Genomic DNA, 26334 nt, shown 5'->3' with positions numbered 1-26334 from the left:
TCGAACAGAACTGATGAGCAGAAATAATGTACTGATGAACAGAACTGAGCAGAAATGATGTACTGAACAGAAGAGAAATGAACAGAACTGAGCTGAAGTGATGTACTGAAGAGCTGGAGAAGGATTGTGAAAAACAGAAACAAGACTTTGGGAGAAAAATAGCTGAGAGCAATGCCACCTAGGAGGTTTCCTAAAGCACCAGCAGAAGAGCCAAACATCCAAGCAAACAATTATGATCCATTGCAAACAATTACATATTAGAGACAAGAATTGTCTACAAAATCAGAGATTGATTCAGATGCACAGTTATGCAATAGTACCATTCACTCAGTTTTTAATCCATCTCTACACTTATACACAAATATATATGAAGAAAATATTTACCTGCTGCTGCTGTAGAACCTTGGGTCAATGTTGATTTTTTGTTACGACTCATCTAAAAATACAGAACATTAGAAGCTTGTTCTATTAATTACATAAATAAAATACAAGGTTGTAGTATTACCTTGTTCGTTGGCCATGCAACGGGCATAAAAAGAGCATCTCCCATACTCTCTACACCTAAGTATGGTCGTGGTAGAGTACTTTCCCTTTTTAGCACACGAGTCACAAAAACCTGTGTAAACTCCCTTCCAAGAGGAACATCTGCAACCTTAGTGGTTGGGTCGGTTGAGATAATATTTGCTATTGCAACAGGAACTTCTGATCTCATCATAGAATATAATATGACTTCTTTACCAACCTAATAAAATATGCGAAGTAAGATTACAAAGTTCAAATAATAATGAAACATAAATATGAAGTGATAGATGAGAAATTACATGATTATCATCTGCATTTTGAGGTGATCCATGATTTCTTTGAGGTACCATTGTTGCAATGTCTCGCCTGCGACTTTGCTCTTCAATAGTATTAACATCTTCACGATTCCTTGGACGGCCCATAGTGCTTGCAACTCGCCTAGTAAGCTGCAAGTCATCTTCAACCATATTTGGTGAATGGTCATTACCATTGTAACCATGTGCCACCTCATCTGACCGATGCACCCTTGAGTTCTAAAGAAAAATAAAAAGGGAAAAAGTGTTAGTGAGATAAAGGAAACAAGCCTAATTAACAAGATAGACGGCGAACTGCTCGATATATGCTACACTGGCTAAACATATGCAATATTATATCACCTGTCGAGAATTAGACCCATGTTGTGATGGGCTTTCTATATGTTGCACCCCTTGAGCTGCTACCATCATTTGATAAATTTGATCCATTTTCTCTTTCATTTGATTCATATCCTGTCTTAAGGCTCTAACCTCTTGCTCAGACTGACTGCGAGCTTGCAATGCCATTTGAAGCTTTGTTGATATTTTCATTTGAGTTCCAGGAGTGCCTACATCTTGTGGAGTTGGTCCTAAGCCTAAACCACGAATACGACCTCTTGGTTCTTTCTCTCCAAAAACATGTGCATATAAATCACCATCTTCAATACTTCTGTCCTTCAGTTCTGGGTTCTCAGCAACAACTTCTTCAAATTTATTCTTAAGAGGACCACACATATATTATATTTTGTTCACTTATATTTTAATTATTACACAAATCAAAAATATGTGTGTACTCACAATGAATATTTCTGCTCCAGGTAGAGGCACAATATCCCCTTCTTTGTTCTTACGCGTGTGTGTTCTAACATATATTTCATCTCTTCTCGCAGGGCGTCCTTGTTGCTCGGCCTACAAGAAAACATGATTTGGTCCAGTAATTGACTAGAATTTTCATAAATTAAACTAATTATACAAACTAGTGATTATAATTTTTTTACCAGTTCATGCCCCACACGAGCATAACTCTTGCTACCAGCTGCATGCGACATAGTCAGCTTTGAACGATTATCTTTACCTCTGTTTGTACGAACCTACAACATAAATATGAATCTATCAAAACAATAATACAAATTCATTCATACAATAGTTTAATGAAGGTTTATATCTCAAAAAGCAATTCAAAACAAATCAGCATGTACCTCGGCTTCTGGAGACATCCAATAAGTTATCAACCACTCCCAATCAGATTCTTTCACCCTTTCATCCCTTTTAGCAATAAGCTCTTCAAAACTCAATGTTTCATCAAAATATTTGCTCTTTAGGTCAGCCTTAAACTCTCTCCACTTTTTTGCTGCAGATGTTATAACATAATCTATACCAGATTCATCCACTTCATAGTATTCCTGTTTCAACAAAAATGTAGTTGATTACCAAATCTACTGACAATAGGCTAAGCCAAATTATCTCACTAAATCAGATTACCTTCACTTTTGTCCATAACTCAAACTTCTTTTTAGAATCAACTAGTCTCCAATCCTCACAAGAAACCGGGATATTTTTCCTCACCAAAGTTCCTATGAAATTACCAAACTCTTTGCTGTTCCTACCAACTGGTTGTCCATATTCATTAAGGGTAATGCAGATTTTAGGCCCACCACTACTTGAATATATGTTCTTCTTCAAGGTTGGGCCCCTTCCTTTCCTTATATTTTGATGCCCAATAGGTTGCTCTGCTTATTACAGGAGATAAAACAGATGAAAACCTTTCTAGATAACTATTTTCAAAATTGCTACAATAAATTTAAAGTTTGTTTGATTTTTACCTTCATCATTGATGGGATTTTCAGATTCTTCATAACTATTTTCAGAAGTACTATCCTCGTGGTTATCATCAACAATATCCCTTTCAGTCCTTGATCGCAAAGTAGGACCATTAGTTGAAGCTGCTAATGTCCTTGTCTACACACAAAGAAATGAAAACATTACTAATCGTCAAGACATGAGGAGTACATGCCCGAGTAATAATGAGAGAATCAATAGATCTAGCATGCGAAATTGTATGTGCATGTTTAAACTAATTAAAGATCATCTAGATACAAGCAACATAGCACAAATTCAGACTTGGTCAAACTTAGAGTAGTTGAACTTAGCACAAATTCAGACTTGGTTTCTCTGCCGATTGTAAGTGTTAATGATTTCTTTGCAGAATTGATCAAACATAGAGTAGTTGAACTTAACACAAATTCAGATTCGTTATATTTCAATGACACGTATTTCTGAAGTTTCAGATTGGTTAATAACTGAATTTTAATTCAGTTCTGAAACCTGAATGGCAGCAAGTTGCCCAGTTTGGAGCTCTATGATAATTATTTTATGGAGATTTTGGTTAAGAGTTATATAGTAAAGTCAAAGTCCATATGAAGGGGAACAATGTTTATGCAAAGGGTTGACTTGTTATTGTGTAGAATTTGGAGAAAAAGGAGTGACAAAACCCTCTGTGAGACTCAGTGTGATGCTGTTTCAGATTTCTGAAACTGAATTTTCAGTGACATTGGCTGTACTTTGGGGCACTGTAACTTTTGATCCTTTCATTTTTGGTCTTGGACTGATGCAACAAACTAATAGAGCTATAGTTGGAGAATGCTTTTGGTTGAAAGGGATGGGTTTGTTGCCATGGTGATTTGTGCAATAACAAGGCTTGAATAGGGAGGTGCAGATGGTGCAGCAGGGCTGTTTCAGTCACGTTCAGAGTTTGGTTTGGAAACTGAACAAGATCATCTCATGCTGCTCGCCCTTGTTTGTGTTTATAGGCTGAGATGTGTATGGGATGGATGCCTGATGTCTAGAAGCCTCACTCCCAACTGAAAGTATCTAGTTTTGGATATTTGGTTTCTAATGCATGTCATTTGATTTATTCTTTATTTTTCCATTTTGCTACAGAATTCTCAGTCCAAAACCACAAGAATTTGCTGCACCAAGACTCTAAACTGATCACTAACACTGAAATTCAGTCTCTGCCAGATACTATTTCGAGTCTGAAAATTCAGACTACACTAACTGCGCTGAACTTCTTCAGTTCGACTGCAGAGCCAAATTCATCTTTCTTTTGCTCCCATTTTTTATAGGGACGGAGCTACCTCCCTACATCAAACTTGCACACTAATATATGTTCTTCAACTCTTCTTATAAAGATATGGCTTAATACTCCAAGGATCAAGCACTAGAGAGCTCCAAAGTTGAGCCAAACACACAATGTCTGTGTGCTGAAACAAGACTAAGTCTGAATTTCAGATTTAGCACATTGAATCTTTGAACTACTGTTACTTTGAATATCAAATATGCCATTAAGTTCTTTTCATCATCAAATATGCCATTAAGTTCTGTCAGCTGCCAGACTCCAACTTCAGAATTCTGGAATAAGGACTGAGAACCTTTGAATATCTTCCTAATTTGGTTCTTTATTTTGGATTGGATTTAATTGATAGGTTGCTTAAGTTTTTCTATCAGCCACACTTAATTTTGTTGTCTTTTTTTTTTCTCTATCTGCAAGGAAATTTTTACAAGTTTTCCTTTCGTGATTAATGGACAAAAAACTTGGTAGTTACTATTTGGGTTTATGAGCTTTTCCATTCCATCTCCCATTTGTGAAACTGGATTTGGTATTTAATTTGGTGTGCCTTGCCAGTAAGTTCCTTTCCTCTCTCTTCACATATTCAATGGGTTTATCCACTGGTACTGCCATGGACCCATAGCCTGGCCTATGATCGGACGTTAAACAAGTACTGAAGCCTGATTGGTAAGATGTTAAGCCACTGCTTTTAGTTACACCGACTGAACAAGGAAACTTGTACTTTACCTTTTGTTTTTAATATGTTTCAGTTCTGTGTTACTTAGTTAGTTGCTGTTTGTGTGCATAATGACCATAATAGACATCTGCAGCTGTGGGTGCTAATGTTAAGATAACTAATGCTAGCTGGTATTGCTTTGGATCTACAAAAGATGACATAGAAACAAGTGAAGGCAGAGTCATGGAAGTCAACTGAATGGTTCTACGATTCATATTCTATCGTGCAAATTGGAAGGCATTTTTTTTAATTTCGAAAGGCCAACAGACTGCTACTGTAGTAACTCCTCAGGATAGGGAGAAACAATGTAACTATGACCCGAAAGGGCTCTGGTTTTGAGCCATGGCAGTCACCTTCGTACTTTGCCATTGATGATGAGGAAGAGGAGGCTGCCGCTGCAGCTGAGGCGCTAAAGTTGGATGGTGAATTCGAGCTATGAGGGGTTAGCCGGTTAGGAGTTGGCATCTCCTTCGTGCCAGTGGTGATATCGGCGTTGTATGTCCCACCAGAGGACAAGTGTCATAGACTGGTATATAGTCCATATCCTTTTGTTTTTCCTTTTGAGTTGGCTACATTTTGTCTTACTGTAATTGGGTATTGACAACAACCATGTGTGTGTTAAGCAATGCAGTTTGGTTTTGCCTTAAATTTTATACACAGTCATTGAGATGAGGTCGTTCTAGATGTTCATTTTCTTTACATAGTTAAAACTGAGCTTATGATACTGAATGTACTTCTGAGTTCTGACTTGCTGAAGTTCATCTGTATACTTTCACTTTGCTCTTACGCTATAGGAACCCCCTACTTTTAAGGGTCCAGATACATGTTGGCTTAATATTCAAATGTGACTTTTCCTATATTTTCTATGTCACTCAGGGAAAAAACAAAGATTCTGTTGCCACAGAATCGCCTACAAGGAGTTGTAGATGCTGTTTAGTTGTGTAATTTGCATTAGTGCCTGTTTGGAACAATGGGGATTGCTCCACAAACTTTTATGATTCACAAGGACTTGAAATTTGGATCCCAGTTCCCCAATTCCAAACTGTTTTATTATTATTTTTTCATCTATTGCTGACTTGAAGTTGGTCTGGGCTTTGTATAAAATCATCTCTTATTGTACATATGATGGGAATTGAATGTTCCAAATCCTTCTCTTTTGACCCTATGACCCTGGAATTCTCCTTCATCCTTCTATTAGTGGTCAGGTACTCAGGTATCTCTTCAGTACCTGATCATTTGACTGGACTGGATGCCTCTTTTACAATGTCTGAGATTGTTTTTTTTTCTCGAAACACGCAGGAGAGCTGCATTGAATCTTTGGTACAATGTCTGTGTGCTGAAACAAGACTAAGTCTGAATTTCAGATTTAGCACATTGAATCTTTGAACTACTGTTACTGTCAGTTCCAACTGGTTTTAGTGGCATTACCCTTAATCCAACTTGCACACCAAAGTATGGTCTTCCACTTTGGTACAGCACTCACAGCCCAGAACTACATGGATCAGCCCTTAAGGAGTATCCCAAATCTGCTTCAGACTGAAAAATCAGCAGGACTGAATTTAAGTCTGATTTTCCAAACTGAACACTACATCTTTAGACTCCTTTTTATACCAATTCCATATAAATTTAGAGCTTCAACACTTAATAAAAGTTGTTCTCCTATAGTTAATCTACAAGTTTACTATAGCAACCTTTTGCCAAAACCCCCCAGATTAAATCATACAGGGGTCCAGAAATAGGTAAAGCAAACTGTTTTTAGCTGAACCAAAACTGTATCAAGTTGGAAATCTGCAATTTACTCCAAATTTCTCTTCAAAACTTGAAAATCTCAACACATGAAATTTGCTTGGTTTTGGAAACTCTATAACTGTACTATTAAATTAAATGTAAAAAAACATGAACTTATTAAATAGGGAAATATATTAACCTTATGTTTCTTATTGGCTCGATGTGATCCATTTCCTTCTTCATTAACCATAGTACTAGGTACATGGAGATTAAGAGATCTCATCCTCTTCATATTTTCTTTTATGTTGGCAGCCCTTTGTAGTTCATATTCATTGACCTCCGTTTCTTTACCCATTCCTCTTCCTCTTACAAACTTTCCTCCTGAATCAAGACATAAAGAGATTACAATCAAGACAAAGAGATTACAACGTAAAATGAAACATTTTTGCGTAAACAGATATAAACATATCTTACTTGCTAGGTTGGTTTTCGGCAATCATTATTCCATCTATATCAGTCCTAACACAACTACCACCAATAGATACATTAACTTGTGTGTTTGCATCCAAATCTGGCAAGAAAGAACCTATTTCTGTACTATTGTCTAGCCTTTCTTCCATATCATACATGTCACGTTGTTTTGACTTTAAAACAGCAAACCAATCAGCATCAATAGGATCTTGCACATAGTAAACTTGAGTTGCCTGAGATGCAAAAATAAATGGCTCATCTAATTCCTTGTCACCGGTATTGAATAAATGCTTGAAGTTGACCATTGTCACCCCAAACTTGTCTATTTTGACCCATTTGTCTCATACTTGGTTATCAATCCAATCACATTTGAACAATACTATTTTTCCCTGGTGATGGTAGTTCAGCTCAAGAATGTCTTTTATAACACCATAATAAGTTTTGCTCATTGATACTGGGTTATTATTGTTTGTCCCATCAAAACTTGTTGCATGTGCAACTAGGGCTACACCACTACACTGCACTGACCTACCCACATCATAAGAATGTGTATGGAAATTTATCCCATTTATAGAATAACTATCATAAGAATGTGCAACCATGTTAGGCTCCTTAGCTAATATTGTTATCTCCTCAGGTACTTCCTCACTCGTTGTTTCCACCTGATGATTTTGAAGATTGTTATTGTACTAAAAAAATAATGTGGAACTATATTCTATATAAACATTTTCCTAGATACTTACATGTGACTTAAACCACTCGTGAAAAGTCTCATAGTGTAAACGACTGATAGCTCTTTGATTTTGATGACCAGCAGAGTAAAGGTATTCTATATGTTTCCTAAACAAACATTATAATTTAGTAATCATGAAATAAATGGATGATATTGATTATAAAATATAATGTTCAACTTACTTCAAGTAAGGCTCTATATGGTCATAGTTGAACAAGACATATCTATGTGCTTGAAGCCATGTTTTGTGGTCTAATGTGACACTACGCTTACCAACCAATCCACGACCTATGTTATGGAAGAAAGGGGTGGTATTGATTAAATCAACATCCAAGCCATCATCATTTCTTTTTTTCCGGTTAAATCTAGTTTCACAATGTAAATAGCGAGAACAGAATGTGAGACTCTCATCAAATAGATAACTTTCTGCAATTGACCCTTCTGGGTGACTCCTAGTGCGAACATGGCCCTTACATCTCATTAAAAACCTATAAAGGAGAAATGGCATATATGTTAAACCTCCCTTTGAGTAAAACTAAGTTTAATTTATTTCTAAAATATATCAAAATTTACCTCTCCACTGGGTACATATTACGAAATTGAACAGGGCCAGCAATTCTGACTTGAGTAGGGAGATGAACCATTAAGTGTACCATAATATCAAAAAAGGATGGCAAGAATATAGTCTCAAGAATGCTTAGAGTCTCAGCTATTTCTGACTCTAGCTTATGCATATCGCTTATACGAATAACTGGCGAATAGATTTGCTTGAAAAAATTGCTCACACGAATCAGTGCAGCACTAACTATTTCTGGTAAAATCCTTCTCACAGCAAGTGGGAGTAAATACTGTAACAGAACATGGTTATCATGGCTCTTTAGCCCAACAAGCTTCTTCTCCTTCACATCCACATTGTTTCTTATATCTGATGCATATCCATCTGGAAATTTTACTCCTTTCAATACCTCACAAAATAACGTCTTCTCAGATGCACTCATTGTATATGATGCTGGTGGTAAATATAACTTGTCACCCACTGGAATAGGATGAAGCTCAGTTCGAATGCCTAGGGACTGAAGATCCAAACGATATTTCAAGTTATCCTTGGACTTCCGTTGAATGCCTAGGAGGGTGTTGACAATGTTATCACACACATTCTTCTCGATATGCATGACATCTAAATTATGTCGTAACATTAAATCCTTCCAATATGGAAGCCTAAAAAAAATAGACCTCCTTTTCCATATGATAGGAGGCTCCCCTTCCTTCTTTTTTGCTTTCTTTTTATGTTGGCAACCTTTCCCATGCATTGTGTGCATATTCTCTGTTTGCAATAAAACTTCCTCTCCAGAAAGTGGTCTAGGCGCTGGCCTGTCCTCAACTTTACCATCAAACGAATCTAGATCAAATCTATATGGATGGTTTGGGCCCAGGAATCTACGGTGTCCCATATAACAATTTTTTGTACCTTGTTTCAATCGTAGAGAACATGTATATGAGTGGCATTCAATACATGCTACTTCACCTGATGTAGTACATGCTGCAATGTACCCTAGGCCTGGATAATCAGATATGGTCCATATTATTGCAGCACGTAATTGAAAATACTCATGCTTTGCAGAATCATATGTTCTCACCCCTTCAACAAACATATCTAGCAGATCATCAATTAGTGGCTCAAAATAAACATCTATATCACTACCAGGAGATCTACGGCCTGGAATGAGCAATGAGATAATGAAATTCGTTTGCTTCATACACAACCATGGTGCAAAGTTATATGGGATGAGAATAACAGGCCAAATGCTATAACTAACATTCATGGACCTAAACGGATTAAAACCATCTGTAGCTAAAGCAAGTCTAATGTTGCGACTGTCAGAAGCAAACACTGGGTGCTTTTGGTCAAAATCCTTCCAGAGAGGTGAATCTGCAGGATGCCTTAGTAATCCATCTTGTATACGCTCCTCATCATGCCACCTCATGTCACTTGCTATCTTAGATGACAGAAATAACCTCTGAAACCTTCTTTTTATTGGAAAATAACGAAGAACTTTGCATGGAACCTTGTGTACACGTTTTCCATTTAAACTTATCCTTTTTGATTTCCAGCGTGACCTTTCACATGTGGGACATGCATCATACTTAGCATACTCCTTCCTAAACAAAATACAATCATTTTCACATGCATCAATTTTGATATACCCGAGTCCTAGACACTTAATTACTTTCTTTGCTTCATTGAAATTTTTTGGTAATGCCAAGCCATCAGGGAAAGCCTCCATTAGTAGATCTAGTAGCATATCAAAACTTTTATCTGTCCACCCTCCAAGCAATTTCAAGTGAAGAATTCTAATTAAGAAATGCAACTTTGAGAACTTCTTACACCCTGGGTATAGGTCTTGGGTATTATCTATCGCTAACTGATTGATGGCTTCTAAATCTACATCAGTTTCATCTAAACCATCAGATACTTCAAAATCCCCTTTATCATCTAGACCACCAGCTAAGTCATGAACCAAATTGGCTATGTCATCTTCGTCTGAATTGTTTACAGCCTCTGTATCAGTGTAGTCATGACTATTAATAGGCACAGAGTCTCTTTCCCCATGATAAGTCCACCTTTTGTATCCCTCTTGAAAGCCATCACATATCAAGTGCGAACGAACTTCATTTTCATCTTTCCATAGAGAATTAACACATTTTCTACATGGACATAGAATTTTGTTTCCGCTTATAGAATTGCTAAACGCAAACTCAATAAATCCAACTACCCCATCTATGTAGACCTTCGTGTGCCTATAAATATTAGGTACAAAAACGATATGTTGATCAAAGGTGATTACTACAAAATAATGGTTTATAGTACATTGTTAGAAATATACCTAGGTTCATTCATCCACCTTTTATCCATGTTGTACCTTAACAAATAGTGGGTGAAATGTACCCTTCCTAGCCTCAAAGTAGAGGTGGAAAAAGGGGAATCGTTACAAGTATTAAAGATAAAAGCTAAATTAATTACTTTTTTCCCAGTTTAGATAGTTCTGATCAACAGAAGATGAAAAAGTTAAGGCTAGAGATTACCACTGACCAATGGCTATCGTTCAGGCGTCGTGCACCACTGAATTTATTGTCGCCGGCTGTCTGTCCACAATACTTGCCAGCAGATTTCTCAACACAAAACTGATCTTTGGCTATGCTCCTTATTCCAATAGATATATGCACCCATACCAGAAAAAGAACATAAAAATATTTTCAAATTTGAACTTAAAAATATTTTCAAATAAGGATCAGATAGTTCATGAAGACACATGTGAATGTTTTCTGCACAAAAAACTCTTTAACACTTTAGTTTGTTGTGCATTCGTACTTTTGTGCCTTAGAATAATATGGATCGATTAGTCGATCAGACATCCTAATCATCCAAGACTCTAGAAACCGACCAACCTATATAATACGCCCATCTGCTATGGTGTTGCGGTGGACATGGATTCAAACACTGAACCGCGAGTGGAGTAGGAATTGCAGGCCGACAAACAAGCAATAGCCATACGCCCATACGTCCATGAACCTATCTTGTTAGGTCGAGATATTGTTGGTGGGACTAATGGCAGAGCCACTACTCAGACACCCTATAGGACTGCTAGGTGGCAAAGTGTAAAGATTATATTTAAGAAGGAACAATATAAATATTTTTGTATATATAATAAATATTACTCGGGCCCTAAAAGCTTCTGGCTCTAGTATTGGATGGGACGGTGCTGGGACCTAGGACGATGGAGCTCCAAAAGAAACAGGTTAGGATGGCATGTGTTGTTCCGATATTGCAAGCGCAGAGCCAACTTCTTTCATCTAAGAAAGATAGAGATAGGGAAACAAAGCTTCTACCATATAGGAGGAACTGTGAGGACTAAGGATGATCAGAAGAACATTTCTGGACACTGGATGATGTAGCTAGCATTGCCACCATGTTAGTGACGAGTCCTAAACAACGCTATTATTAAACTCACTATCGTACCTTTCTAGAAATTTAATCTGATAGTACATATTTCAGTATTTTGATTATACGGAATGATTTGTGCATTTAGCCTCCAGGACTTATAAATTGGACTGCTTGAAATGTTCCTGTATTACATGATTTTTGTGACAGTGTGATCCTTTGTAGTAGCATTAGATAGGGAATTCGTTTGATTTGTAGGCACGAAATTGCAACGATAGTACTTGGAATATCTGCAATTATCTGTTTTGAGGTCTGTCTTAATTAACTCAGTTCTAAATAAGATTAGTTGCTAGTACTTGGAATATCTGCAACTGCAACTCTACCTCTGAACTCAGTGGCGGGGCTAGGATCTTTCTAAGGGTAGGGCCAGATATAACACTAAAAAAAATTGTACCTCTTAAAAAGTTTAAACAATACAAATGCATAAATAATGGCACATATAAACTTCATTTGAATAAAATAATTGCAATGTAACGTAAAATTGACTTATATAAGTGGTTACCTAATTAAGAAAAGATAGATCCTCATCTTAATGATCAATTAATCCATTGTTTTGGTCTAACAACAATCAACACAGACCAACTAGGAATGGGAGAACGTGGCTCACCAGTCACAGGCAGAGTAGCGGAGTCGTCCTGGTTGCGCGCCGGTGCAGTGCACACCTGCTCGACGGCTTGCCTCGCCGCACGCACTAGCGGCCGCGCGGGCCCTGCCACCCTGGTTACCTAGGGTTTACTCGGACGCGGCGGCGCGGTGTTTAGTTTTTGACGGCGGGTTGAAGGAGTAGTCTCGCGTGGGAGGACTGGGAGACGCACGCGCGCGCGTATAGGAAAAGAGAGGGGACTGGGAGACGCACGCGTATAGGAAAAGAGAGATACAGGGATCGGAATTAGTTATGTTTATTTATTAATTAGTTATAGATGCGTACGCTGTATATATTTATTTATAAATTAGCTATACAATACGTACTTAATCGAAAAGAGAGATCCTAGCTATACCATGCGTACATTATTAGGATCACATTTGCCTGAGATACGCCCAACTTAGCTTGCTACTGTAAACTAACGAGTAAAATATTGAGTAGGTAATATACCAAAAGTAAATCAAATAATTCTAAATAGCGCATCGGAGATGTTTTTTATCTTTTTAATTTGCCAAGGGTCTCACGAGTTCGATTCCTCACATCCATTTGCCGACAAATGATCTGATGCGAATTTTTTCCGACAGACGTTGCGCCACCGATAATCATTTATACCGACAGATGGACTATCACAATAGATCAACAATATTGCCGACAGATTGGCAAACGCCAATCCCATAACTACCGACAAATGGTGCGATGGTAATATTTTGCGACAGACAGACTGTCGCCAAAAGTCTATTTTTACCGTCAGATGTTTGACGCTAATTTTGTGTCATGGTGTAGTGATGCTTCAAGTGTGGTAAGATTGGTCATTTTATTGCTAACTGCCCCGATAATGATAGTGACCAGGAACAGGGGAACAAGAGGGAGAAGAAGAAGGCATACAAAAAGGCTAAGGGTGAGGCACACCTTGGCAAGGAGTGGGACTCGGATTGTTTGTCATCCGACTCCGACAATGAAGGACTCGCCGTCACCGCCTTCAACAAGTCATCCCTCTTCCCCAACGAGCGCCACACATGCCTCATGGCGAAGGAGAAGAAGGTATGTACTCGAAACAATGCCACTTATGATTCTTCTAGTGATGATGAGTCCAGTGATGAAGAAATAGATTACTCTAGTTTGTTCAAGGGATTGGATAGAACTAAAATAGATAAGATTAATGAATTGATTGATGCCTTGAATGAAAAGGATAGACTTTTAGAGAAACAAGAGGACCTTTTATATGAAGAGCATGACAAATTTGTAGAGGCACAAAAATCTCATGCTTTAGAAGTTAAAAGAAATGAAATGCTTTCTTGTGAACTATCTTCTTGCCATGAGACAATTTCTAGCTTAAGAAGCATAAAAGATGATTTGAATGCTAAGCTAGAAATAGCTAGTAAATCTAACTCTTGTGTAGAACATGTTATGATTTGCAATGGGTGTAAAGATTTTGACATTGATGCCTGTAGTGAACACCTAGTTTCAATTTCCAAATTGAATGATGAATTGGCTAGTCTTAATGACCAACTTAAGACTAGCAAGAATGAATTTGATAAGCTAAAATTTGCAAGGGATGCCTACACGATTGGTAGACACCCCTCAATTAAGGATGGACTTGGCTTCAAGAGGGAAGCCAAGGACTTAACAAGCCATAAGGCTCCCATCTCCATCAAGGAGAAAGGGAAGGCCCCTATGGCAAATAGTGTGCAAAAGAACCATGCTTTCTTATACAATGATAGGAAATATTCTAGGAATGTTCAATGCAATAAAGTTGTTTCATATGCTATGACTGCTTCTAGTTCCCATATTGTGCATGATAGAAATTTAGCGAGGAGAAATGTTATTAATCACATGCCTAGAAGAAATGTTGTTCATGTTTCTAGGAAAACAAGTAGTGAACCTTCTACAATTTATCATGCTTTAAATGCTTCCTTTGCTATTTGTAGAAAGGATAGGAAGATAGTTGCTATAAAATTAGGGGCAAAATGCAAGGGAGACAAAACTTGCATTTGGGTCCCTAAGGATATTTGTACTAACCTTGTAGGACCCAACATGAGTTGGGTACCTAAGACCCAAGCCTAAATTTGCCTTGCAGGTTTATGCATCCGGGGGCTCTAGCTGGATTATCGACAGCGGATGCACAAACCATATGACGGGGGAGAAGAAGATGTTCACCTCCTACGTTAAATACAAGGATTCCCAAGATTCAGTAATATTCGGTGATGGGAATCAAGGCAAGGTAAAAGGGTTAGGTAAAATTGCTATTTCATCCGAGCACTCTATATCTAACGTGTTTTTAGTTGAGTCTCTTGGATATAATTTGTTATCTGTTAGTCAATTATGCAATATGGGATATAATTATCTATTCACAAATGTAGATGTGTCTGTCTTTAGAAGAAGTGATGGTTCATTAGCTTTTAAGGGTCTATTAGACGGCAAACTTTATTTAGTTGATTTTGCAAAAGAGGAGGTCGGTCTAGATGCATGCTTAATTGCTAAGACCAGCATGGGCTGGCTGTGGCATCGCCGCTTAGCACATGTGGGGATGAAGAACCTTCACAAGCTTCTAAAGGGAGAACATGTGATAGGTCTAACCAATGTTACTTTCGAAAAAGATAGACCTTGTGCAGCTTGTCAAGCATGTAAACAAGTGGGAGGAGCGCATCACAGCAAGAATGTGATGACCACATCAAGACCTCTAGAGCTGCTACATATGGACCTCTTCGGACCCGTCGCCTATCTAAGCATAGGAGGAAGTAAGTATGGACTAGTTATTGTTGATGACTTTTCCCGCTTCACTTGGGTATTCTTTTTGCAGAATAAATCTGAAACCTAAGGGACCCTCAAGCGCTTCCTAAGGAGAGCTCAAAACGAGTTTGAGCTCAAGGTGAAGAAGATAAGGAGCGACAATGGGTCCGAGTTCAAGAACCTTCAAGTGGAGGATTACCTTGAGGAGGAAGGGATCAAGCACGAGTTCTTCGCTCCCTACACACCACAGCAAAATGGTGTGGTAGAGAGGAAGAACAGGATGCTTATAGACATGGCGAGGACGATGCTTGGAGAGTTCAAGACCCCCGAGCGCTTTTGGTCGGAAGTCGTGAACACGGCTTGCCACGCCATCAACAGGGTCTACCTTCATCGCCTCCTCAAGAAGACATCATACGAGCTACTAACCGGCAACAAACCCAATGTTTCGTATTTCCGAGTTTTTGGGAGTAAATGCTACATTCTAGTGAAGAAGGGTAGGAATTCCAAATTTGCTCCCAAAGCCGTAGAAGGGTTTTTGTTAGGTTATGACTCAAATACAAAGGCGTATAGGGTCTTCAACAAATCATCGGGTTTGGTTGAAGTCTCTAGCGACGTTGTATTTGATGAGACTAATGGTTCTCCAAGAGAGCAAGTTGTTGATCTTGATGATGTAGATGAAGAAGAAGTTCCAACGGCCGCAATACGCACCATGGCGATTGGAGATGTGCGGCCACAAGAACAAGATGAACGAGATCAACCTTCTTCCTCAACAATGGTGCATCCCCCAACTCAAGATGATGAACAGGAGGCATGTGATCAAGGGGGAGCACAAGATGATCATGTAATGGAGGAGGAAGCGCAACCGGCACCTCCAACCCAAGTTCGAGCGATGATTCAAAGGGATCATCCCGTCGACCAAATTTTGGGTGATATTAGCAAGGGAGTAACTACTCGATCTCGATTAGTTAATTTTTGTGAGCATTACTCTTTTGTCTCTTCTATTGAGCCTTTCAGGGTAGAGGAGGCCTTGCTAGATCCGGACTGGGTGTTGGCCATGCAAGAGGAGCTCAACAACTTCAAGAGGAATGAAGTTTGGACACTGGTGCCTCGTACCAAGCAAAATGTTGTGGGAACCAAGTGGGTGTTCCGCAACAAACAAGACGAGCACGGAGTGGTGACAAGGAACAAGGCACGACTTGTGGCAAAAGGTTATGCCCAAGTCGCAGGTTTGGACTTTGAGGAGACTTTTGCTCCTGTGGCTAGGCTAGAGTCCATTCGTATTTTGTTAGCATATGCCGCTCACCATTCTTTCAGGTTGTTCCAAATGGATGTGAAGAGCGCTTTCCTCAACGGGCCAATCAAGGAGGAGGTGTACGTGGAGCAACCCCCTGGCTTCAAGGATGAACGGTACCCCGACCACGTGTGTAAGCTCTCTAAGGCGCTCTATGGACTTAAGCAAGCCCCAAGAGCATGGTATGAATGCCTTAGAGACTTTTAATTGCTAATGATTTCAAGGTTGGGAAAGCCGATCCAACTCTTTTTACTAAGACTTGTGACGGTGATCTTTTTGTGTGCCAAATTTATGTCGATGACATAATATTTGGTTCTACTAACCAAAGTCTTGTGAAGAGTTTAGCAAGGTGATGACTCAAAAATTCGAGATGTCGATGATGGGCGAGTTAAGCTACTTCCTTGGGTTCCAAGTGAAGCAACTCAAGGATGGGACCTTCATCTCCCAAACGAAGTACACACAAGATTTGATCAAGAGGTTTGGGATGAAGGACGCCAAGCTCGCAAAGACTCCAATGGGAACCGACGGACACACCGACCTCAATAAAGGAGGTAAGTCTGTTGATCAAAAGGCATACCGGTCTATGATAGGGTCTTTACTTTATTTATGTGCTAGTAAACCGGATATTATGCTTAGTGTATGCATGTGTGCTAGATTTCAATCCGATCCAAGGGAATGTCACTTAGTGGCGGTGAAGCGAATTCTTAGATATTTAGTCGCTATGCCTTGCTTCGGGATCTGGTATCCAAAGGGGTCTACCTTTGACTTGATTGGATATTCAGACTCCGACTATGCTGGATGTAAGGTCGATAGGAAGAGCACATCGGAGACGTGCCAATTCTTAGGAAGGTCCCTGGTGTCATGGAGTTCTAAGAAACAAACTTCTGTTGCCCTATCCACCGCTGAGGCCGAGTACGTTGCCGCAGGACAGTGTTGCGCGCAACTACTTTGGATGAGGCAAACCCTCAGGGACTTTGGCTACAATTTGAGCAAAGTCCCACTCCTATGTGATAATGAGAGTGCTATCCGCATGGCGGATAATCCTGTTGAACACAGCCGCACAAAGCACATAGACATCCGGCATCACTTTTTGAGAGACCACCAGCAAAAGGGAGATATCGAAGTGTTTCATGTTAGCTTCGAGAACCAGCTTGCCGATATCTTTACCAAGCCTTTAGATGAGCAAACCTTTTGCAAGTTGCGTAGTGAGCTAAATGTCTTAGATTCGCGGAACTTGGATTGATTTATAGCATACATGTGTTTATGCCTTTAATCATGTTCCTTATGCATTTTGTTGTTTACTTATTGTGCTCAAGTTGTACAAGCACTCCCCGGACCTTACAAGTCCATTTGCAATTGATGCACAAATTTAGGGGGAGATGTGCTACAACCTGACCTTTTGAGACTAACTGTGTGCTTGAGTTTGCTTAATTTAGTCTCAAAGGTGGTTTGAAAGGGAAAAGGTGGACTTGGACCATGCAAGACTTCCACTACACTCTGATGAAAGAGTAACTTCTTCCAAGTTCATCTCTATACTCTTATTGCCTTTTAACTCTTAGTTGAAGATTTTTGGTGAGGCAATGGGGTTAAAGGGCCAAAATTGATCCCGTTTTGGTGCTTGATGCCAAAGGGGGAGAAAATAAGGCCAAAGCAATAAATGGATCAGCTACCACTTGTGAATATTGAAAATAGTAGAGTTAGAGTTTGTGTTTGTCAAAATACTCTTATTTGCCTCTTATTGTCAAAAGTTGGTCTCTTGTGGGGAGAAGGTTTAATTATGGGAAAAAGGGGGAGTTTTTGAATCCTTAATCAATTTCTCGTAAAATATCTCTCTTTATGTTTCAACATGTGTGTTTGACTTAGAGATAGGAAATTGAGATTGATCTGCAAAAACAAACCAAGTGGTGGCAAAGAATGATCCATATATGTCAAATTTGAATCAAAACAATTTTGAGTTCTTATTTGAATTGATTTTGCACTTGTTCTACTTGCTTTATGTTGTGTTGGCATAAATCACCAAAAAGGGGGAGATTGAGAGGGAAATGTGCCCTTGGGCCATTTCTAAGTATTTTGGTGATTTAGTGTCCAACACAAGTGCCTAAGTGTTAAAAGGTGGACAAAGTACAAATCAAGTATAAAGGTATGTTTCTCAGACTTAGTACATTGTTTTAGAGACTAATGTATTGTGTCTAAGTGCTGGAAATAGGAGAAATCGAATTGGAGAAGAGATGCCCTTGTTCAGCCAAAGCCAGCTCTGTCTGGGTGCACCGGATTGTCCGGTGGTGCACCGGACAGTGTCCGGTGCGCCAGACTGGCTCAGGCAAACTCGCTGCTCTCGGGAAGTGATTAATGGCGTACGGCTAAAATTCACCGGACTGTCCGGTGTGCACCGGACTGTCCGGTGAGCCAACGGTCGGCCGCGCGATCCGCGCGAGACACGTGGCCGAGCCAACGGTCGGAAAAGGAGCACCAGACTGTCCGGTGCGCCAACGGCTCCAGATCGCCAACGGTCGGCTTCGCCAGATAAGGAAGGAAATCCGCACCGGACAGTGTCCGGTGGTGCACCGGACTGTCCGGTGCGCCAGGCGACAGAAGGCAAGAATTGCCTTCCTGGATTGCTCTCAACGGCTCCTAGCTGCCTTGGGGTTATAAAAGGGACCCCTAGGCGCATGGAGGAGAATACCAAGCATCCTTTGGGCATTGTTGATCACTCACACTCCATTCTTGCGCACTTGTTCGACATTCTTAGTGATTTGAGCTCCCTTCTAGTGTGAAACTTGTGATAGTCTCTTGAGCTCAAGTCTGGGTCTTGTGTGTGCGTATTTGCTGTGATCTTTGTGTCTTGTGTGCGTTTCTCATCCCTCCCTTACTCAGTGCTTCTTTGTGAACATCAAAGTGTAAGGGCGAGAGGCTCCAAGTTGTGGAGATTCCTCGCGAACGGGATATAGAAAAGAAAAGCAAAACACCGTGGTATTCAAGTGGGTCTTTGGACCGCTTGAGAGGGGTTGATTGCAACCCTCGTCCGTTGGGACGCCACAACGTGGAAGTAGGCAAGTGTTGTACTTGGCCGAACCACGGGATAAACCACTGCGTCTATCTGTGTTGATTCTCTTGTGGTTATTGTGTTTCGCTAAGACTCTTCTCTAGCCACTTGGCATTACTGTGCTAACGCTTAACCAAGTTTTTGTGGCATTAAGTTCAAGTTTTACAGGATCACCTATTCACCCCCCCCCCCCTCTAGGTGCTCTCAAGCGGAGCGGCCTCCAGAATTCCCGAAGGTGAGCAGTTCGGAGTTGAAGTCCCTGGTGCACCGGACACTGTCCGGTGGCACACCGGACAGTCCGGTGTGCCAGACTAGGGCACCCTTCGGCTGACATTTGCTCTCTATATTTGAATCCTTTCTCGGTCTTTTTATTGGTTTTTTGTGAACCTTTGGCACCTGTAGAACTCATGATCTAGAGCAAACTAGTTAGTCCAATTATTTGTGTTGGGCATTTCAACCACCAAAATCAATTTGGGAAAAGGTGTAAGCCTATTTCCCTTTCACCCTCCAACTCAAGTCCGAGCGATGATCCAAAGAAATCACCCCGTCGATCAGATTCTGGGTGACATAAGCAAGGGAGTAACAACTCGCTCATGTTTAGCTAATTTTTGTGAGCATTACTCGTTTGTCTCTTCTATTGAGCCTTTCAGGGTAGAAGAGGCCTTGCAGGATCCGGACTGGGTGTTGGCCATGCAGGAAGAGCTCAACAACTTCAAGAGAAATGAAGTTTGGAGTCTGGTGCCACGTCCCAAGCAAAATGTTGTGGGAACCAAGTGGGTGTTCCGCAACAAGCAAGACGAGCATGGGGTGGTGACAAGAAACAAGGCTCGACTTGTGGCAAAAGGCTATGCCCAAGTCGCAGGTTTGGATTTCGAGGAGACTTTTGCTCCTGTGGCTAGGCTAGAGTCTATTCGAATTTTATTAGCCTATGCCGCTCACCACTATTTTTGGCTATTTTAAATGGATGTGAAGAGCGCATTCCTCAATGGGCCAATAAAGGAGGAGGTATACGTGGAACAACCCCCTGGCTTTGAGGATGACAGGTACCCCGACCATGTGTTCAAGCTCTCTAAGGCGCTCTATGGACTTAAGCAAGCCCCAAGAGCATGGTATGAATGCCTTAGAGATTTCTTAATTGCTAATGCTTTCAAGGTTGGGAAAGCTGATCCCACTCTTTTTACAAAGACTTGTGATGGTGATCTTTTTGTGTGCCAAATTTATGTCGATGACATAATATTTGGTTCTACTAACCAAAAATCTTGTGAGGAGTTTAGCAGGGTGATGAATCAAAAGTTTGAGATGTCGATGATGGGTGAGTTGAACTACTTCCTTGGGTTCCAAGTGAAGCAACTCAAGGATGGCACCTTCATCTCCCAAACGAAGTACACTCAAGATCTTCTCAAGAGGTTTGGGATGAAGGACGCCAAGCCCGCGAAGACACCGATGGGAACCGACGGGCATGTCGACCTCAACAAAGGAGGTAAGTCAGTTGATCAAAAGGCATACCGGTCTATGATAGGGTCATTACTTTATTTATGTGCTAGTAGATCGGACATTATGCTAAGTGTATGCATGTGTGCTAGATATCAATCCGACCCCAAGGAATGTCACCTTGTGGCCGTTAAGTGAATTCTTAGATATTTAGTTTCTATGCCTTGCTTCGGGATCTGGTATCCAAAGGGGTCTACCTTTGACTTGATTGGATATTTAGACTTCGATTATGCTGGATGCAAGGTTGATAGGAAGAGTACATCAGGACCGTGCCAATTTCTAGGAAGATCCCTGGTGTCTTGGAGTTCAAAGAAACAAACATCCGTTGCCCTATCCACCACTAAGGCCGAGTTTTCAGCCACACTTCAAGGCATCCAAGTTTTCAGCCAACACATTCAATACAAGAGCTCTAGACTTCACTCCAAGACACAAAAGCAAAGATCAAATCCTCTCCAAGTCCCAAACACATTCCAAAGATTTAGTGGCTTGCGAGAGAGAGAGAGAGACCTTTGTGTTCATTTGAGTTCTTGTCGCTTGGATCGCTTTTCTTCTTCCCATTTCTTGTTCCTAAGACATTTGTAATCAAAGCAAGAGACACCAATTGTGTGGTGGTCCTTGTGGGGACTAAGTGTCCCAATTGATTGAGGAGAAAAGCTCACTCGGTCTAAGTGACCGTTTGAGAGAGGGAAAGGGTAGAAAGAGACCCGGTCTTTGTGACCACCTCAACGGGGAGTAGGTTTGCAAGAACCGAACCTCAGTAAAACAAATCACCGTGTCACACTCTTCATTCACTTGTGATTTGTTTTCTCCCTCTCTTTCGGACTCGACTATATTTCTAACGCTAACCACGGCTTGTAGTTGTGCTTAAAGTTTATAAATTTTAGATTTGCCTATTCACCCCCTCTAGGCGACTTTCAATTGGTATCAGAGCCCGGTACTTCATTAGAGCCTAACCGCTCGAAGTGATGTCGGGAGCTCACACTAAGAAGGAGATGGTGACCGGCGAGAAGCCCACCACAAGCCACGAGAAAGCTCCATCGGGAGAGTCCGACAACAAGAAGAGGGAGGAATCACCTCCCCGCGTCAAGTCGCACCGGAGTGGCGACAAGAAGAAGATAATGAAGAAAGTGGTCTACTACGAGACCGATTCTTCGTCTCCTTCCACCTCCGGCTCCGACACGCCGTCCGTCACTTCTAAGTGCCATGAGCGCAAGAAGTTTAGTAAGATCCCCTTATGCTATCCTCGCATTTCCAAACGCACTCCTTTACTTTCCGTCCCACTAGGCAAACCACCGGTTTTTTACGGTGAAGATTATTGTATGTGGAGTGATAAAATTAGGCACCATCTAACCTCACTCCACGCTAGCATTTGGAACATTGTTGAATTTGGAGCGCAGGAACCATCCGTGGGGGATGAAGGCTATGATTCGGACGAGGTAGCCCAAATCCAGCACTTCAACTCCCAAGCCACTACTATACTCCTCGCCTCTCTAAGTCGAGAAGAGTATAATAAGGTGCAAGGGTTGAAGAGTGCCAAAGAGATTTGGGACGTGCTCAAGACCGCGCACGAAGGAGATGAGGTGACCAAGATCACCAAGCGGGAAACGATCGAGGGGGAGCTCGGTCAATTTATGCTCAACCAAGGAGAGGAGCCACAAGCCATGTACAATCGGCTAAAGACCTTGGTGAACCAAGTGCGCAACCTCGGGAGCACCAAATGGGATGATCATGAAATGGTCAAGGTTATTCTAAGATCACTTGTATTTCTTAATCCTACACAAGTTCAATTAATTCGTGGTGATCCTAGATACAAGCTAATGTCTCCCGAGGAGGTTATAGGGAAGTTTGTGAGCTTTGAGTTGATGATCAAAGGATCCAAACAAATCATCGAGCGAGGCGCCACCTCCACACCCGAGGTGCAACCCATCGCATTCAAAGCGACGGAGGAGAAGAAAGAAGAGTCTACGTCAAGTAGGCTCCCCATCGACGCCTCCAAGCTCGACAATGAGGAGATAGCCTTAATCATCAAAAGCTTTCGCCAAATCCTCAAGCAAAGGAAGGGGAGAGACTACAAGTCCTGTTCCAAGAAGGTTTGCTACAAATGTGGTAAGCCAGGTCACTTTATTGCTAAATGTCCATTATCAAGTGATAGTGACAGGGGCGACGACAAGAGGGGAAAGAAGAAGGAGAAGAAGAGATACTACAAGAAGAAGGGCGGTGATGTCCATGTTTGCCGTGAGTGGGACTCCGATGAGAGCTCCACCAACTCCTCCTCCGACAAGGACGCCGCAGACATCGCCATCAACAAGGGTCTTCTCTTCCCCAACGTCGGCCACAAGTATCTCATGGCAAAAGACGGTAAAAAGAAGGTAAAATCTAGAGCCTCCACTAAATATGCAACATCTAGTGATGAGGAAAACTCTAGTGATGATGAAGATAATTTGTTTGCCCTTTTTGCCAACCTAAACATGCAACAAAAAGAAAAAATTAAATGAATTGATAGGTGCTATTCATGAGAAGGATGAACTCTTGGATAGCTAAGAGGACTTCCTTATTAAGGAAAATAAGAAGCATGTTAAGGTTAAAAATGCTTATGCTCAGAAAGTAGAAAAATGTGAAAAATTAACTAGTGAGCTAAGCACTTGCCATGATACTATTTTCAACCTTAGAAATGAGAACGCTAAATTAATTGCTAAGGTTGAAAAATTAAATGTTTGTGATGATTCTCTTGTCAAACTTAAAAATGATAATGCTAATTTGATTGCTAAGATTGACAAGTTGAATGAATCAATTGCTAGCCTTACGATAGAAAATGATAAATTGATTACTAAGGCTAAAAATTTAAATGTTTGCAATGATATTGTTTCCAATCTTAGAAATGAAAATGTCATGTTACATGCTAAGATTGATGAGTTAAATGTTTGCAAACCCTCTACATCTACCATTGAGCATGTTACTATTTGTACTAGATGTAGAGACATTAATGTTGATGCTATTCATGATCACCTAGCTTTAATTAAACAACAAAATGATCACATAGCTCAACTTAGTGCTAAAATCAATGAGTATGACTTAGAAAATGAAAATTTTAAATTTGCTAGAAGTATGCTCTATAGTGGGAGACGCCCAGGCATTAAGGATGGCATTGGCTTCCAACAGGGAGACAATGTCAAGCTCAATGCCCCTAATAAATTGTCTAACTTTGTTAAAGGCAAAGCTTCCATGGCTCAGGATAACGAGGGTTACATTTTATATCATGCTGGTTATCCCGAGCACAAAATTAGGAGAATTCATTCTAGGAAGTCTCACTCTGGCTCTCATCATGCTTTTATGTATAAGAGTGAGTCATCTAGCTCTAGGCAATCAACCCATGTTAAATTGCCTAAAAAGAAATCTCCTAATGCATTAATTGAACCCAATGTTTCATTTAAGACTTTATGCATCATATGTTTTAACTAACAAATCAGGCAAAGTAGTTGCCAAATATGTTAGGGGCAAACACAAGGGCTCCAAGACCTGTGTTTGGGTACCCAAGGTGCTTGTTTCTAATGTCAAAGGACCCAAGACCGTTTGGGTACCTAAGAACAAAGCCTAAACTTATTTTGTAGGTTTATTCATCCGGGGGCTCAAGTTGGATCATTGATAGCGGGTGCACAAACCACATGACTGGGGAGAAAAGGATGTTCTCCTCCTATGAGAAAAACCATGATCCCTGAAGAGCTATCACATTCGGGGATGGAAATCAAGGTTTGGTCAAAGGACTTGGTAAAATTGCTATATCACCTGACCATTCTATTTCCAATGTTTTTTCTTGTAAATTCTTTAGATTACAACTTGCTTTCAGTTTCTCAATTATGCAAAATGGGCTACAATTGTCTTTTACAGATGTAGGTGTTACTGTCTTTAGAAGACGTGATGATTCAGTAGCATTTAAGGGAGTGTTAGAGGGTCAGCTATACTTAGTTGATTTTAATAGAGCTGAACTCGACACTTGCTTAATTGCTAAGTCTAACATGGGTTGGCTCTGGCATCGCCGACTAGCCCACGTTGGGAGGAAGAATCTTCATAAGCTTCTAAAGGGAGAGCACATTTTAGGACTAACAAATGTTCATTTTGAGAAAGACAGGATTTGTAGCGCATGTCAAGCAGGAAAGCAAGTTGGTGTTCATCATCCACACAAGAACATCATGACGACCGATAGGCCGCTTGAGCTACTCCACATGGATCTATTTGGCTCGATTGCTTACTTAAGCATCGGCGGGAGTAAGTACTGTCTAGTTATTGTGGATGATTATTCTCGCTTCACTTGGGTGTTCTTTTTGCAGGATAAATCTCAAACCCAAGAGACCTTAAAGGGATTCTTGAGACGGGCTCAAAATGAGTTCGGCTTAAGGATCAAAAAGATTAGAAGCGACAATGGGACGGAGTTCAAGAACTTACAAATTGAAGGCTTTCTTGAGGAGGAGGGCATCAAGCATGAGTTCTTTTCTCCCTACACTCCACAACAAAATGGTGTAGTGGAGAGGAAAAATAGAACTCTATTTGACATGGCGAGGACCATGCTTGATGAGTACAAGACTTCGGACCGATTTTGGGCAGAAGCAATCAACACCGCTTGCTACGCCATCAACTGTCTCTACCTTCACCGAATCCTCAAGAAGACATCATATGAACTCCTAACCGGTAAAAAGCCCAATGTTTCATATTTTAGAGTCTTTGGTAGCAAATGCTTTATTCTTGTTAAAAGAGGTAGAAAAATCTAAATTTGCTCCTAAGGCTGTAGAAGGCTTTTTACTTGGTTATGATTCAAACACAAGGGCATATAGAGTCTTTAACAAGTCCATTGGACTAGTTGAAGTTTCTTGTGACATTGTGTTTGATGAGACTAACGGCTCTCAAGTAGAGCAAGTCGATCTTGATGAGTTAGATGATGAAGAGGCTCCATGCGTCGCACTAAGGAACATGTCCATTGGGGATGTGTGTCCTAAGGAATCCGAAGAGCCTCCACAAGCACAAGATCAACAATCTTCTTCCATGCAAGCATCTCCACCAACTCAAGATGAGGATCAAGCTCAAGATGATGAAAATGAAGATTAAGAGGAGCCACCTCAAGAGGAGGACAATGATCAAGGGGGAGATGCTAATGATCAAGACAAGGAAGATGATCAGGGTCCAAGACCGCCACACCCAAGAGTCCACCAAGCAATACAAAGAGATCACCCCGTGAACACCATCCTTAGCGATATTCATAAGGGGTAACTACTCGATCTCGTGTTGCTCATTTTTGTGAACATTACTCTTTTGTGTCTTCTATTGAGCCATACAGGGTAGAAGATGCATTAAGAGATTCGGATTGGGTGTTGGCAATGCAAGAGGAACTCAACAACTTCACGAGGAATGAGGTATGACATCTTGTTCCACGTCCTAACCAAAATGTTGTAGGAACCAAATGGATCTTCCGCAACAAGCAAGATGAGCATGGTGTGGTGACAAGGAACAAAGCCCGACTTGTGGCCAAGGGATATTCACAAGTTGAAGGTTTGG

The 26334-nt window shown here is 40.6% G+C and overlaps 3 protein-coding genes across 3 annotated transcripts; all 3 read right to left on the bottom strand.

Moving 5' to 3' along the window:
• Nucleotides 1-457: 457 nt before the first annotated feature.
• On the bottom strand, nucleotides 458-4557 carry LOC109941017 (uncharacterized). The gene is made up of 9 exons (XM_020541462.1): nucleotides 4498-4557; nucleotides 2639-2774; nucleotides 2298-2545; nucleotides 2015-2218; nucleotides 1814-1906; nucleotides 1614-1724; nucleotides 1179-1532; nucleotides 822-1055; nucleotides 458-742 (listed from the first exon to the last, which is right to left on the bottom strand). The coding sequence occupies exons 1-9, from the start codon at nucleotides 4555-4557 to the stop codon at nucleotides 473-475; spliced, it is 1710 nt and encodes a 569-aa protein (XP_020397051.1). The 3' UTR covers nucleotides 458-472.
• A 2036-nt stretch (nucleotides 4558-6593) lies between these two features.
• On the bottom strand, nucleotides 6594-7193 carry LOC109940934 (uncharacterized). The gene is made up of 2 exons (XM_020541325.1): nucleotides 6863-7193; nucleotides 6594-6769 (listed from the first exon to the last, which is right to left on the bottom strand). Exons 1-2 carry the CDS (start codon nucleotides 7162-7164, stop codon nucleotides 6736-6738), a joined length of 336 nt encoding a protein of 111 aa, XP_020396914.1. The 5' UTR covers nucleotides 7165-7193; the 3' UTR covers nucleotides 6594-6735.
• A 546-nt stretch (nucleotides 7194-7739) lies between these two features.
• LOC103632008 (uncharacterized) lies at nucleotides 7740-8883 on the bottom strand. The gene is made up of 2 exons (XM_008653866.2): nucleotides 8166-8883; nucleotides 7740-8080 (listed from the first exon to the last, which is right to left on the bottom strand). The coding sequence occupies exons 1-2, from the start codon at nucleotides 8786-8788 to the stop codon at nucleotides 7771-7773; spliced, it is 933 nt and encodes a 310-aa protein (XP_008652088.1). The 5' UTR covers nucleotides 8789-8883; the 3' UTR covers nucleotides 7740-7770.
• Nucleotides 8884-26334: the final 17451 nt, after the last annotated feature.

The sequence above is a fragment of the Zea mays genome, chromosome 7 (genome assembly GCF_902167145.1).
Source record: "Zea mays cultivar B73 chromosome 7, Zm-B73-REFERENCE-NAM-5.0, whole genome shotgun sequence".
Classification (NCBI taxonomy): Eukaryota; Viridiplantae; Streptophyta; class Magnoliopsida; order Poales; family Poaceae; genus Zea; species Zea mays.
The sequence above is the reverse complement of the archived record's forward strand: the minus strand, read 5'-3'. Positions and strand labels throughout refer to the sequence as shown.